The sequence below is a fragment of the Phoca vitulina genome, unplaced genomic scaffold (genome assembly GCF_004348235.1).
Source record: "Phoca vitulina isolate PV1807 unplaced genomic scaffold, GSC_HSeal_1.0 scaffold48, whole genome shotgun sequence".
NCBI lineage: Eukaryota > Metazoa > Chordata > Mammalia > Carnivora > Phocidae > Phoca > Phoca vitulina.
The window spans coordinates 10195951-10210089 of record NW_022589751.1 but is presented as its reverse complement, the minus strand read 5'-3'; the positions used below and the strand labels follow the sequence as shown (position 1 = coordinate 10210089).

General features: G+C 52.4%; 1 protein-coding gene and 1 long non-coding RNA gene across 2 annotated transcripts; both read right to left on the bottom strand.

Moving 5' to 3' along the window:
- Positions 1–3474: 3474 nt before the first annotated feature.
- On the bottom strand, positions 3475–7015 carry LOC116649601. Its single transcript, XR_004302701.1, has 2 exons — positions 5640–7015; positions 3475–4649 (listed from the first exon to the last, which is right to left on the bottom strand). It is a non-coding gene; the product is annotated as an uncharacterized LOC116649601 (long non-coding RNA).
- A 96-nt stretch (positions 7016–7111) lies between these two features.
- Positions 7112–7697, bottom strand: MARVELD1 (MARVEL domain containing 1). Its single transcript, XM_032432579.1, has one exon. It carries the CDS (start codon positions 7695–7697, stop codon positions 7176–7178), a length of 522 nt encoding a protein of 173 aa, XP_032288470.1. The 3' UTR covers positions 7112–7175.
- Positions 7698–14139: the final 6442 nt, after the last annotated feature.

Here is a 14139-nt window from a genome sequence, read left to right as displayed (position 1 = left end):
TCGTCTCAGTAAGCCCTTCCCACGGACCAGGGAGGCAGCTACTAGCATGAACCCCGTTTAGGGAGCGATGAAACAGATGAAGAGCTTTAGTAAATTGCCTAAGAACAGACAACTAATAAGAGGCTGGCCTCGCTTCTGATGTCACAGGCGGAGCTCAGCTCAAAATCAGAGCCAGTCGTATTAACAGCTCATATTAACTAGGGGACATAGAAGGAGTCAGCACAGAGTACAGAACAAGATTTCGAAAGGCAGAGGGTTCCGTATCCAAGTTTGGGACCAGCTCAGGTGGCCATACCGATGGCACAAGGTCTCAGGAGGAGGGAGGGCTGAGTGGAGGGGCACTCCGAGTCCTTCTTACCTCAGGCAGACAGAGAGACGGTCTCCAGGAACCAGGAGAGTGGCTTCAGCACAGTGAGCTGGTTAAACCTAACTTCACTGTAAACCAGGAAGGGAGTAGCTGACATAATTCAGATTTGTAGTGATATCACTTTCTTTACAGTCCTTCCTTCCTGCCTTAGCTCAAAACACAGCTATTAGAAAACCCAGCGTAGCTCTCGGTGGCGTCTTTGGCTGGGAAGTCCTCTGAAACTGCAGGGCATGGGAGCACACACTTAAGTGACCTGGGGAAATCAGTTTACCCTCTTGACCTGTCTCCACGTCTAGCAAATGGGGGTATTTAATACTTCATGGGCTTGTGAGGATGACAAGTGATGTTATATAACATCCGACTTGTTCTTGACTCACCGCAGACACTTCATATAGTTCCCTTTCTCCCCTCTTGCCAAACCGGACTCAGAAATGCTTTACAACTGGGGCATCAGAGCGCCCCCTGCAGGACCCCTGGAGATGGCAGCAAGGAGAAGCTGCTTTCCACCTCTGGGAGATGGAGAGGAATCTGCAGAGGCACGGCCTCTGGGAGCTTGCCCTCACCTCAGTGTTGAGGAAAGAATGTCACAGCCCTGGTGCCAGCAAGATCCCAAATAGCCATCCAGTTCCAAAGGAATGGGGTCATGGAACAGGGAGGGCGAAAGGGCTTTCTGATTAGGAGCCTGACTGGGATTTCCACAGCTTGAGGTTGCTGTGGGTGGTCGGCACCCTCCTGCTGGCTATGTCAGGTGCTCTCCTTTGGGTTCTGGCCACCTCAGCGTACCTCTCCCTTGCCTTACAGGACCCAGAGAGCCTCAGGCCCTCCTCACTTCTTTTCAGCTGCCCCCACTGGTCCCGGGCGTTCCTCTCCCCCAAGACTGGCTATGAGGTGGAATACGGCCACCCCAGTGCTCCCTCCGCTCCCTGCTACTCTTGGCACAGACTTGGAGAGTCACTTCACTTCCCCTCCTAAGCCTCTATTTACTCATCTGCAAAAAAGAACCCATCCCCTTTTATGGGTTTTACTAAGATTTCTACAGGAAGCAGCCAAGGGAGTGACAAAGTTAACCAATGTGGGAAAGTTATAAACGTTCCAGAAAGTACACAAAATTCTTGTAGTCCCCGACTATTTATATGGACATTTAGAAAGGGTTAGAACTATATTATCATTAATTTTAAACAGCAAGTTGTAAAAGAGTCAAATGTATATATGTGTGTGTGCGTGTGTGTGTGCGCACGTGCACACACACATCTCCATGTATGTTTGATTAGTTATAAAAATTAGAGGAGATTTAAGGTGCACCTGGGTGGCTCAGTCGGTTAAGCGTCTGCCTTCAGCTCAGGTCATGATCTCCAGGTCCTGGGACGGAGCCCCACATCTGGCTCCCTGCTCAGCGGGTAGTCTGCTTCTTCCTCTGCCTCTCCCCCCCCCCCCCCCCCCGTTCATGCTCTCTCTCTCTCAAATGAATAAATAAAACCCTTAAAAAAAAAGGGGAGAGTTAACAATGGTTTATCTCTAGCGTTTGAGATTAGGATGATTGAATGGCTTCTCTTTTTAGTTTGTACCCTTCTGTACAGTTTAATTTTTAATGGGTATATATTGTTATTATATTTTAATGGATATATATAGGTATTTTATTTAACAAATAACTACTGTAACAAACGAAACAATACAAACATGAATAAATAGCGCTAACCAGACCTTTCTCTCTCACATCCCTCTTTCCTTTTATCCCTGCAAAAATGTAGGTTTATTAGCTTTCCTTTCTCACCACTGACCACCCCACCCCCATCCTTAGAAAAGCAGGAAAAATAATAAACATAAATGAGCAAATCCCTCAGATTCCCCAGACTCAATTATGTCCCTGAAGAGCCGTGTCTTATTTCAAAGTGCCCCCAGCAATAAACAGGAAATGTCAGATTAGACCAGTCCTGAACACCTGATCTGCAGGAATGAAAACCAAACTCCACCTAAACCTCAGAGCCTGCCAGAGGACCACAAGGACTTACCAGCTGCCAAGGGGAGTGAGAGAACATCTGCCTTCCAGTCCCAGTCCTGCCACTAGCCAACTGTGTGACCATGACAATGCCCTTCTCCTCTCTGAGGCTCTATTTCCCCTATTAAATGGGGGTGACAATGCCAACTATTAAGACTGTTAACTGGATCAAAAAAGGTCACACAAGTAGGAACATATTTTCAATTGCAAAATTCTCCACAGAGCTGCAACAGCAGGGGGCTTGCCAGCCTTTGCATAAAGGGAGGCCACTTTTTATTTTGCGCAAAATTCATGAATAGACACAGAGGGAAGAGGGGAATAAGGCAGGGTCCTTGGCATTTTCCTCCACCCTGGAAATCCAAACCATGAAGAAGAGGGTGTGTGTGTGCGTTTATTGTGCCGGGGAGGGTGCTTTGGAAGATAGTGGGTGTGCAACACACCCAGCATCCGATCCCTGCCTGGAGCTGTTCTAAGTGAGTTCTGAGATCTGCCCGTAGAATTCTATGTTCTGGCTGCAGAGTTGAGGTTTGGGGCACAGGAGGGAGGAACTGGCAAGGAAGCCTGCTAACTCTGCTTTCCTGCTCTTTCCAAAGCACCTATTCATCAGGCTGTAGCTGGAATCCGGGGAAACCAGGTGGGGTGCGTCCAGGAGGCAATACCAGAGCAGGTGGTATGGTCTGCATCGGAGCCCGAACCCCAGGAGACCCCACTCAACCCCCTCGCAGCTCTGTAACACCAGGCAAGGCACCACTCCTCCCTGGGGCTCATTTCCCTTTCTGCAAAGTAAGGGAGTCAGACTAGATCAGGACCCTTTGGCTCCATAACCATAGTCATTCTGTGCCTGCCCATCAGGGAGTGGAGCTTCCAAAAACAGAGGGGTCATTGAGAGCTGGGCTAGGAGCCTCTGCAATTCCCACCAGCTTTTGTCAGGGGCAGACACAGGCAGTTTTCTTCCCTCTGCTTCCTGTGTCCTGCCCTAATGCACTGAAAACCTGTGAACTCATTTTTTTTCCCCTCCCAGAAGGAAATCGGAAGAGGATGGAGAGAGGCTGGGAGACCCAGTACATAGGCTTACTGCAGGGGGCCAGGAAAGAAGGCATATACACCAACATCAGGCAAACCAAACTTTATTCCGAAAAGCAAATTAGTAACCACCACTAAACTATTAAATGAGGCACATCGGTCCCCCCTCGCTACTGGCCCACACCCCTCCCACTCCCACCCTCTCTTTTGGCCTTTGTAGAACACTAGAAAAATCCTCTCTTGGATCCGCAAGTGGTCCTAGACTTTTGGACTGGTAGGAGTCCACAGTGGTCTCAAGCTGGACTGAGTCCTGGAGTCTAATGAGGGAGGCCAAGGAGGCTGGCTCCAGTATTCAAAAATTCTGGGCCAGGTCAGGTGGCCATTCCTATGGTACAGGGTCTCAGGGGGAGGAGGGAATGGGTGTGGGGGCTGTTTTACATGTCCTTCTCACATCTGGAGAAGCAGCTGGACGCCAAGCAGGAAGGCACATTTAGAAGAGCCAGTGAGCTCTGGAATGTTTCAGGCACATCTGAATGGATAGGTACCATGAAGGCCAAGGAGACATCTACTCTTGAGTAAGGTCACCTGACCACAGACAGAGCACCATGAGCTGGCGGGGCTAAGAAGAGATCCTCAGGGGGCTGGTTCTGAGCTGAGGATGCAACTTCAATGGTGATCTGAAAAAAGAGAAAAGGAACAAAAGCTGGAGCTAAAACGCATTGTTTAAGGCACGGAGGTGCATAACTCAGTTCCATGTGTCTGGAATCTTGGGCCCAAGTCACAGCACAAGGAGAATTAGAATTTCTCTTGCGTTAAGGTAAAATGAATCTTCACACATCTTGGATCTTCCATTGGACAATGTTGAAGGGAAGCTGCTGGGTCTGGAATCTTGGGCCCAAGTCACAGCACAAGGAGAATCAGAATTTCTCTTGCGTTAAGGTAAAATGAATCTTCACACATCTTGGATCTTCCATTGGACAATGTTGAAGGGAAGCTGCCGGGTCTGGAATCTTGGGCCCAAGTCACAGCACAAGGAGAATCAGAATTTCTCTTGTGTGACGGTAAAATGAATCTTCACGCATCTTGGATCTTCCACTGGACAATGTTGAAGGGAAGCTGCCGGGCAGAGGTCGTCCACTCTCCCCACTCTGCAGCCCTCTGCTGGCCCAGCCCAGAATGCTGTCCCCTGCCAAGGGAAGCGAGCCCTGGGAGAGGTCGGCATGACCGCTACGGGAATCTCCGTGGCCTCAGCAACGTGGAAACCTGCAACAGAAGAACCAAAGTCATAGGCCATCCGAGGCACCTCCAAGTATCCCAGCAAAGGCCAGCCACACGCTCTGGCCGGCACGAGTGGTGGGGGCTGAGAGAACAGGTGTCCCGCCTGGAGGAAGGCGGCCGGACTCCAGCCTAAATGAGACAGTGAAGGGCTCAGTGTTCTAGGATTTCCCGAAGGAGAGAAAATAACAGTAGCGACAACAACAAAAATAACCACCGTTGTCACGGATACAGAGTTTCAGTCTTGCAAGATGAAAAACGTTCTGGAGCTGGATAGTGGTGACAGCTGCACAACAGTGTGGCCCTACTTCAGGCCACCAAACCGTACATTTTAAAATGGTCGCATGGTCAATTTTATGCTATGTATGTTTTACCACGGTTGTTTTTAAAGTAGCCACATGAACAGTCTTTAACATGTATTGACCCCCTACTCTAGAGAGTACAGCCCCGTCCTGAGGAGGCCGAACTACCAGAGTCCAGATCCTAGCTCCACCCGTCACACCGTCTGGGAGGCTCTGGACAAGGTACTTAACCTCTCTGTCACTCCTCTGCCTCCTAGGGAACAAGAACACAACTCACCTCAGTAGGGCCGAAAGAATGAAAGAAATACGTCTAAGTGCTCCAAGCAGTGCCCCGCATAAATGCCTCCATGCTCCGCACTGTGCAGCTCCCAGATCTTCATAGCTACAACAGAAAAGCCTCACCCTCTCTACCTAAGCTTTAAAAACACGCTCCCCAAAGCACATTCTGGCCTCCCCTTATTCTAGTTTCTAATCCAGACAGGGCTGAGCTTTTTCCAAGAGCAGACCTTTGCAGGATGCAGAAAAAAGGCTGAACTGGTACAAGCCTTTGGGCATTGTGATGGTCACCCCTCCCACTTGCTCCCTGAATAAAAACCCCTTATCTTTCAGCAAAGGGGGCTCTGTGTTTTTTATTCAAAGGCCTATGACCCCTCCAGAAAGTCAAGAAGCACCTTACCTAACAGAGGCTGGGCCAGCTGTTCACCCCAACTTTGGAGTTTTCTTCTCTCTTCACTGAGTGAGACCCACTCCTGCCAGTTGCTCACGGTCAATGCCAGCATCTCTTACAGGCAATGTTGCTTTTGACTGGGAAGCCATCTGGATAACCTTGACTTCATTTTTCAATGTAGAGGAATGTTCAGGTCCACCAATTCCCAGGTCTCTTGCGGGCCTGGCAGGGACAGCTATCTTCTCCCCCACTGAGGCAAGCCCTCCCCCTGCTAGAGAAATTCCCTGGGAAAGAGAAGGAGCACTCCAGATCTTCAATCATACCATAGCCAATGAGTTGGATCCCTTAGGAATGAATGACAGCCAAGCCAGCACAGGGATGCTTCGAAGTCTTAGGTGGCAAAATCTAATTGGTCCAGGTCCAGAGGCAGGTAACACTGTAAACTAAATTACTTGGGCTTCTTTTATAATGGGACTTCTCAGAGTCTTTGATATGCTAATGAGCATCGTGAATCTCCAAGAAGGCGAGATAGCACCTTGACAAACCCATTTGGCATTGAAACCCTCTTTTGGAGGGTAGCTCCAGAGCTAGGGTTCCCGGGAACACCCACTGCTTTAATGTAAACAGTGCTGGACTGGGAGTCTGGAAAGGTGGTTCTAATGGGAATCCGGAAACGGGGATCTAATCTTATTCTGGCTTTCCCAAGAGCAAGGGGTGAGGCTCACCTTGACATTCCTTTAGGGTCCTGTGGGATCCCTAATGCAAAAAAATATTGGGAGGTGGGGGTGGTGGAGCAGAAGCCCGTGAGAGGAAGTCTGGGAAGGTGAGACCAGAGAAACTAGTGTGCGTTTGGGCCTGGCCTCCAAGAACCCCGAGGACAAAGGCGGAGCAGGCAGAGGCGAGAGAAGACTCCAAACGTGCAAAGGTGCAGCCCGCGGGCCTTTCCAATCCATCCTCACCTTTGCAGACGGGCCCCACCCAACATCAGAGAGCGGACTGCGCAGGATGCCCTCACAACCCCGAGCTGAAATGAAACTCTTCGCTCATCCTGAGACCAGTGGAGGCCTGTCCTCAGCTCTCCCCGCGGATGCGAGGCTGCCCTTCACAGCGCTCGAGGCTGAAAGAGGGGCCAGGGGCTAGGGGTGCTCTTCCGACATCGGGGCGGGAGAGGGCAGTGGCGCAGCCAGAAGGCTGGTTCCAATTGGGAGCCTCCCCCGGATCTACGCGGCGCCTGTCCACGTCTCGCTCTCGGCACGGAAGGGGGCGAGGAAGCGCGAGGTTTCTCCTCGGACAGCCAGGGTGTGTGGGGGCCCGCTCCTCGGAGGCGGCCCTGCCCGGGTCCCAGGAACCGGCGCGGGCGGCGCGGCGGGCCGGACTCTAGGCGGCGGCTCTGCCGTCGGACGGGAACTGCGGGCCAGGGCGCCGGGGCGCGGGCGGGAGCGCAGGGCAACGGGTGGGTGCCGGGGCGCACGGGCGCGGGGCGGCGGCGGCAGGAAGGACGGGGGCGCCGGTCTCGGGAGGGTCCCCGCCCCGCGGCGCGGCGGCTCACGCCACCTCCTGCTCCCCCTGGTAGCGGCGGCAGCAGCCGTAGAGGGCCGAGAGCAGGTAGAGGCCGAGGCAGAGGCCTCCGCAGACGGCGGCCGCCAGGAAGGCGTGGTAGGCGCAGGCCATCTGGTAATCCTTGAGGTTGCAGTAGCTGTGGCTCTGGGTCTGCGAGATCATGATGCCCATCGCGGCGCCGTAGAGCGCGGCTGCCAGCAGGTCGTGCGCCACGTTGACCACGAGCCAGCGCGAACCCAGCACGGGCACCAGCTCGTGCTTGCCCAGCAGCGTGAGGAAGTAGAGGCCCAGGGTCAGCAGCCAGAAGAGCACGGACACGAAGAGCGCGAAGTGCACGGGGCCCTGGTACCTGCTCGTGGCGATGGTGATCCAGAAAGCGGCGCCGGCCAGCAGCTGCAGCAGCCGCAGCACGCCCAGCGGGCCGCGCAGGAAGGCCCTGTGCAGGCGCACCGCCCCGCGGACCGCGCGCGCCTGGGGCGGCGGCTGGCGCGGGGGCGGCGGGAGCATGGCCCCCGGGCGCGGTGGCGGCGGCGGCGGCGCCCCGAGTAGCGGAATGGCGGCGCCCGGCTCGCGGGGGTGGCCCGGCCGACGTGCCCGGTTCGCCCGCGGCGGCCTCCTCGCGTCCCTCCGAGGCCTCTTCGCGCTTCCTCTCCGCTTCTCCCCACCCTTCCTCCCCTCTCTCCTCCCTCCAGCCCTCCTCTCTTTCTCTCCTCCTGTCTCCACCACTCCTACCCGCCCTTTGGCTTCCCCTCCCCGTCTCCACCCCCACTCGCTTCTCCCGGCTTTCTGCCATCTCTTTTGGGCCTCGCTCACCACTCCGGCCCCCCTTTCCTGCCGGCGCCAGACTCCCAGCTCGGATTCCTTCCTCCCCGGGGCGCGGCAGAGGGCACCCCCCCGCCAGCCCCCTCCGGGCCGACCGCGGGCCTTCCGCTCTGGCCGCCCGGGCCAAGTTTGGCACATCTGGGGCCATCCTGCCTGCCCTGCCTCTCTGGCTCCCGTCCAGCCTCGGAGGGGAAAGCTGTCTTCTGGAGCGTTCTCTCGGCCTCTCGCTGGGCCCCTTTCTTTCTACTTTCTCCTGCCCTAGGGTCCACCCTGGGCCTCCTGGCCTTTTCCTGGCCCTGGAGGAGAGCAGCGCTGGTCTTAAGCTGACATCCATTCTCACCTGGACATCTGGAATATGTCCACCTCACACTTCTCTGGTCCAAAGGCTCTCAGACATCAGAGAAAGGGACCGTCCCCCACCAGAGACCCCACTGCCCCTCGCACACACCACAAAGCCAAGTCCTATCAGTCCATCCTCATTTTTCCAACGTCCTTGCCATCCAGTGTTGCCTAGATTAAAAATGTGCTACCCAACATGGCCAGGGCACCAAGCCCGGGGTCAGAGACAGCAAAGACCATGCCCTTAACTACTAGGCAAAACAGCCTTTAATGGAACCTAATGACACTTTACACTGTCCTTTACATGTATGCCCACTTAAGCCTCAAAACAGCCTCAGAGATAGAATTATTTCCCTCCTTTTACTGAGGAGGAGAAATGAGGTCTAGAGAGGTTAAGCCCATGAAGCTGGTAACTGCAGCTGTGTCTCTTGTCTCTCATCCCATTCAACCTTCGTTCACTGTGACATCTTTCTAAAACACAGACCTGGTGTTGCATTGCTTCCTTCACTGACCACAGGATAGAGTTCTATCTCTTCTACGGGCATATTTCACAAAGTGGCTCCAACTGACTTTTACTTTTCTTGTTTTCCACTTCCTTTCCTTACCCATGCTCCTACCCCACATGCTAACCCCACCAAAACTCTCAAATGCCCCCAAATAAGCTCAGAATGCCCTTCATTCCCAGACCCCACTTGGCTGGCAAACTCCTACTTATCCTTCAATGCCCAGTTTATATGCTCCTCCCTTGGGTCCAGACTCCCAAGCTGTTGATTGCTGGCTCGTTAGGCCCTCTCTGGGAGCATCCAGTAGTTCTGCGGTATTTCTGAGTCTGGTACATTGCAAGTGCTGGCTGTCACCTTTATCTCTGCCTGGCACAGGGGAGACTCAATAGATGCCCACAGAGTGGATGACCGAGTGGCTGTGGGAACAGCAATGAAAATGAGAGGGCCCTCATACCTAGGGACCATGCATGCTTCAGTCCCCCAGCCAACCCTACCTGCAGAACTAGCCCCTCATCTCCTGGTCATGTGATGTGTCCATTGGCCCCCTGGCCTGGCTGAGCAGGTCTCTCTTCCAGCAGCCTCCCCCCCCCCCCCCCGCTTGTAGGAGAAAGTATATGTGGTTTCTCAGGGGACTAATGCCTCTCGCTGCACAGCCCCGCCTGCAGGGACCTGAGAAAGGTTGAACGCTTATTTTAAATGAATAAAAGGTGGGACGCCTGGGTGGCTCAGTCGGTTAAGCGTCTGCCTTCGGCTCAGGTCATGATCCCAGGGATCGAGTCCCACATCGGGCTCCTTGCTGAGCAAGGAGCCTGCTTCTCCCTCTGCCTGCCTCTGTCTCTCTCTCTGATAAATAAATAAAATCTTAAATAAATAAATAAATAAATAAATTTTAAAAAGGTGATGTATAACATCCATATCTGTGTAAGATAGCATGGCATTGAGACTCAGAGTGCAAACCGTGGAGGCAGACTGCCTGGCTATGCATCACAGCGTCACCACTCCCTCGTGCTGGGACCTGGGGTGTGTCTGCGCACGCGCACATAACCACTTTGTGCCCCAGTTTCCTCATCTGTGAAAGCCTTTCATTCAGCAAATGGGTATTAAGCAACTGTTAGGCACTGGGCACTATTTTAGGGTCTAGGGATACATAATACATATGTGATCATTATTAATGAAATGCTTACTATGCTCTAGGCACTGTTTTTTATTGTTCTTTTTTTTAAGTAAGCTCTATGCCCAAGGTGGGGCTTGAACTCACCCCAAGATCAAGGGTTACATGCTCTACCGACTGAGCCAGCCAGGCGCCCCTATATTCTAGGCAATGTTATCTCTGATTTGCTGGTGGGGAAGCCAGCGCTCAGAGGGTTAAGGAAGGTGACCGTGTTCACAGAGCTGATGGGTGACAGTTTAAACAGGAGCCCAGGTGTGGCTGGCTCTAGGTGACATTCAAAGTGCTTATATATACTTTCCCATATTTTATTCTCAGCTACTGTTACAGGGACCCAGAAAGGTTACATAACTTGCCCAAAGAAACAGAACTGGCAAAGGTCAGTGTAGAGACTCAAACCTAGGTCTTCTGATCCCAATTCTGGGGCCTTTCTAAACTCAGCATCCCTTAGCAATCAATCCCTGGCGGGACATCCTTGATGTCCTCAGGGTGCCAATCTTGAGAAGGGCTGGAGCTAGGACAGGCACCTGAGGGCTGAATCTGGGTGCTGGGCTGATGACGGGGTTATACTACACAAACTACCTCTGTGAGTAGGGGACCTAACCAAATAAACATTGAGAGGGAGAAAAGAGAGTCCTTCTGTCGCCTAAAAAAAGGCATCTGGAGACTTAAGGGTAGAGCGCCACCTGGTGGGTACAAACCTTCAACCTCACAGCTAAGTCCAGCTCCTTACAAGGAAGCCAATGGGGTGGCTTTGGGGAGATATTTTTAGCCTTTGGAATCCTGAAGACATTCCAAGCGGCAGTCCCAGGAGACTCTGCAAAAGCATAAGCATGCAAGAAGATCTTGATTCCTCCAACTCAACAAATAAGACCTAAGCACCTGCGGGATGCAAACAATGGGGGTGTGGAATGTAGGAATAAGGAGCACAAGCTCCCGCCCTCACAGTGTTCACGCTTTTTCTGGTAGTGGAGGGACAGCTGTGGACACAAAAGAAAGAGGTGGATGCAAGGAAATCCAAAAGGGAGAGTATGTGTGACGGGAGGGCTGGGAAAGCTTTCAGATTGAAGTGTCTCTGGAGAGTGGATAGAACTGTGACAAGCAGAGATCGGGGCTAGGCGTTGTTGGGCAAGGCAGTCCACCATGGGGCCTGAGCAGCTCTGGCTCTAACCACTGAGTGTGCTAAGAATGCAGAGCCCTGGTCGCCCATTCGCTTTCCCACCACTGCTCACCATTGTGTTCTGCAGCCAGCAACGTTGTGGGATAAGGGAACATCTCCCAGACAAAGAGCAGGCTTGCTTGTTGCTTACTATAAAAGTGGTGGGGGTAGGAAGGGACAGGGGTGGGTGCTCCAAGCTCAGGACTCCGTAGCTGTGACATAAAGCTCCTGCGTGGGCAACCCATCTACCTGGGCCCCTCTGCTTTGCCCCCCATGAAACTAGGGAACAAGGGAAAGAGACATAAGGATAATGCTCATGCTGCTTGCTGTGCCAAGAATGATAAATCCTTTGAGTCTGACTCAGGAAACCGTGTCTTCTGCCCACATTCATGAAACAACAGCAGGCTAGCTTATTAGCTTGTAAGCAGGGTAAATCACAGCCCTGACAGGTGCTATAGGCAGAGGGAACAGTGTGAGCAAAAGCAGGGCCTATGTTGCTCAGGGAACAAGAAGTAGTGAAGTAGTGATGCTTGCTGGGTACTCTAAACCCCAAAGCAATGACTTTCACATGCCCAGAAGGGAAGACAGCTTATAACAAGGAGGAATGCGTGGCCACCCTGAGATCCCACGACCCACCCCTGATGTTCAGTCAGTTCTGTCTTCAGTCTCTGGGCTACTGTAAATTACTGCATATATGGACTCAACTCACATTGGTTTAATACCTATTATGTGCCAGGCCCTGAGCCAGCACTTGACACAAATTAGCTAACAGCAGAAGCAAAACTCACAGTGAGGAAGTAGGTGGGTGTTGGGACCTGCAGAATCTTGCCTTGAATCTTAGAGTTAAATTACTAAATAAACATTTCCTGAACACCTACTATGTACGTACCTGGCATTATGCTACTCCGATACCTGAGTTGGAAGAGGCCTTAAAGATCATTTGCTCCAGGCTTCTGCTTTTATGAAGGGGTAACTAAAGCCTGGAGAAGGTAAGTGACTTGCCCCAGGTCACACAGCTGGTTGATGATGTGAGTGCCAAGTTTAGAACTTAGGTCTCCTGACTCACAATCCAGTGTTCACTCGGGGCAGGGGGCTCTGCACATGAACTCTCATTTGTCAGCCAAGTGGCTCACATGTCCAGGCCTGTTCCCAAGGCTGTGGGAACAGGGACCTCTGGAATGGTGGGTGGGGTCCCCTCTGGGTTGGAGTTGGGTAGGAACCTGGATGGCTCTTCAGTTTGTTAGTCCAGCCCCCAAGGAGTACCTAGCCTTCACTGGAGCCATGAAGTGGCCTGGATTCTGGGCCCCTTGGGCAGACAGAGGCAAGGGCCACAGGCTGGGCATGACGTGGTAAAGGTGCTTGACTCTGACAAAGCTCAGACCTCGCTCCCCAGGAGAAGCTGGCCAGGACCAGACCTGAAGCCACAGGTACCCTGTGAGGCTTATCTGGGTGTGAAGCCACCCAGAACACTGGCTGGGAAGGCTGGGTCCCTAACGCTAAGTAACCATGGGTGACCAAGGTAGATGCCCATGAGACTTCACCATTAATTGGCTGCCCATGAAGTGCTGAAGATGACCTCCTACTGGGACTATGATGGGGATGTGCAGACACCAGCAGACCATATTCCTGGGGAAAGGAGGGGCCTCACCTATAAAGATGGACACTCTGAGCCAGGATGGATGGAATCAAACACCACCACTCTGCCAGTCAGCCTCACCACTCTGCCTTTGCCCCCCATGAAACTAGGGAACAAGGGAAAGAGACATAAGGATAATGCTCATGCTGCTTGCTGTGCCAAGAATGATAAATCCTTTGAGTCTGACTCAGGAAACCGTGTCTTCTGCCCACATTCATGAAACAACAGCAGGCTAGCTTATTAGCTTGTAAGCAGGGTAAATCACAGCCCTGACAGGTGCTATAGGCAGAGGGAACAGTGTGAACAAAAGTGGAAGTGGCTCAATAGTAGTAACCAACGTTTGCAAAGCATTTGCCACGTGCCAGGCACCATGCCAGGTGCTTTCCACTCTTGTCTCACTTAGTTCCCACAACAGCTCTGTGAGGTGGGGCCATTAAAACCACCTCCACTCTAAAATGAGGAAACTGAGGCACAGAGAGCTTATGTGACTTATCTAATGTCAATCTAATGGGGAATGAAATTCAAATATTTGATCTCCAAATCCAGGCCTTTAAGCAGTGCATATATCTCAGACTTCAGCCTTGATCTTGGAGGTCACAAGACATCAGAGGACTGCCCCTGAGCAGTGACAAAGAAAATGATCCCCATGCTGCAGAGATGGTCAGCATGTAGGGGGCCAGGCATGGGGCCATGAGAGTGGGTGTGGCTGTCACAGGCCCCAAGATCTGCACTTGGGGGAGGCTGACTGTGTATGCTGTTTCTATTTCTGACCCTGCTATGTGAAGTGTCTCCAGGAAAGGGGGATTTGTCCCCTGAACTCTCTAGCCTACCCACGGCTGGAGCTTTAAAGCAAGAGGAGTGAGGTCCAAGGGTTGGCCTAGAGCCGAGAGTCTCCATCAGATGATGTTTTGTGCTGAGCGTTCACCTGCATCTCCTCCTTGGCCCTTGCAACAACCTTGGCAGATAGGTAATTCATTGTCTCCACTTGACAGTTGAGGAAAATAAGATTCAGAAAGGTTAAGCTAGGAACTAAATTTAGATTTCTGGACCACTGGAAACACTACAACTGTCTGAGATTCCCTGAGTCTACTTTAACCATGAACTTGCCCCTTAGGTCTAGTCTCACCGGACTCTTTATAAGACATTATTCACTGAAACCACAGAGCAAAAGCAAATGTGGTCTCCCCTCCTCTACCACTTGGTCTCCAACTCCCATTACCCCTGGGGCCTCCTACAGATGTGGCAAATCATGAAGATTTTCTCCAACTCTGGTTTCCTCTCTGCAGCCAAACCCCCCCACCACCACCACCAACCAAGACAGA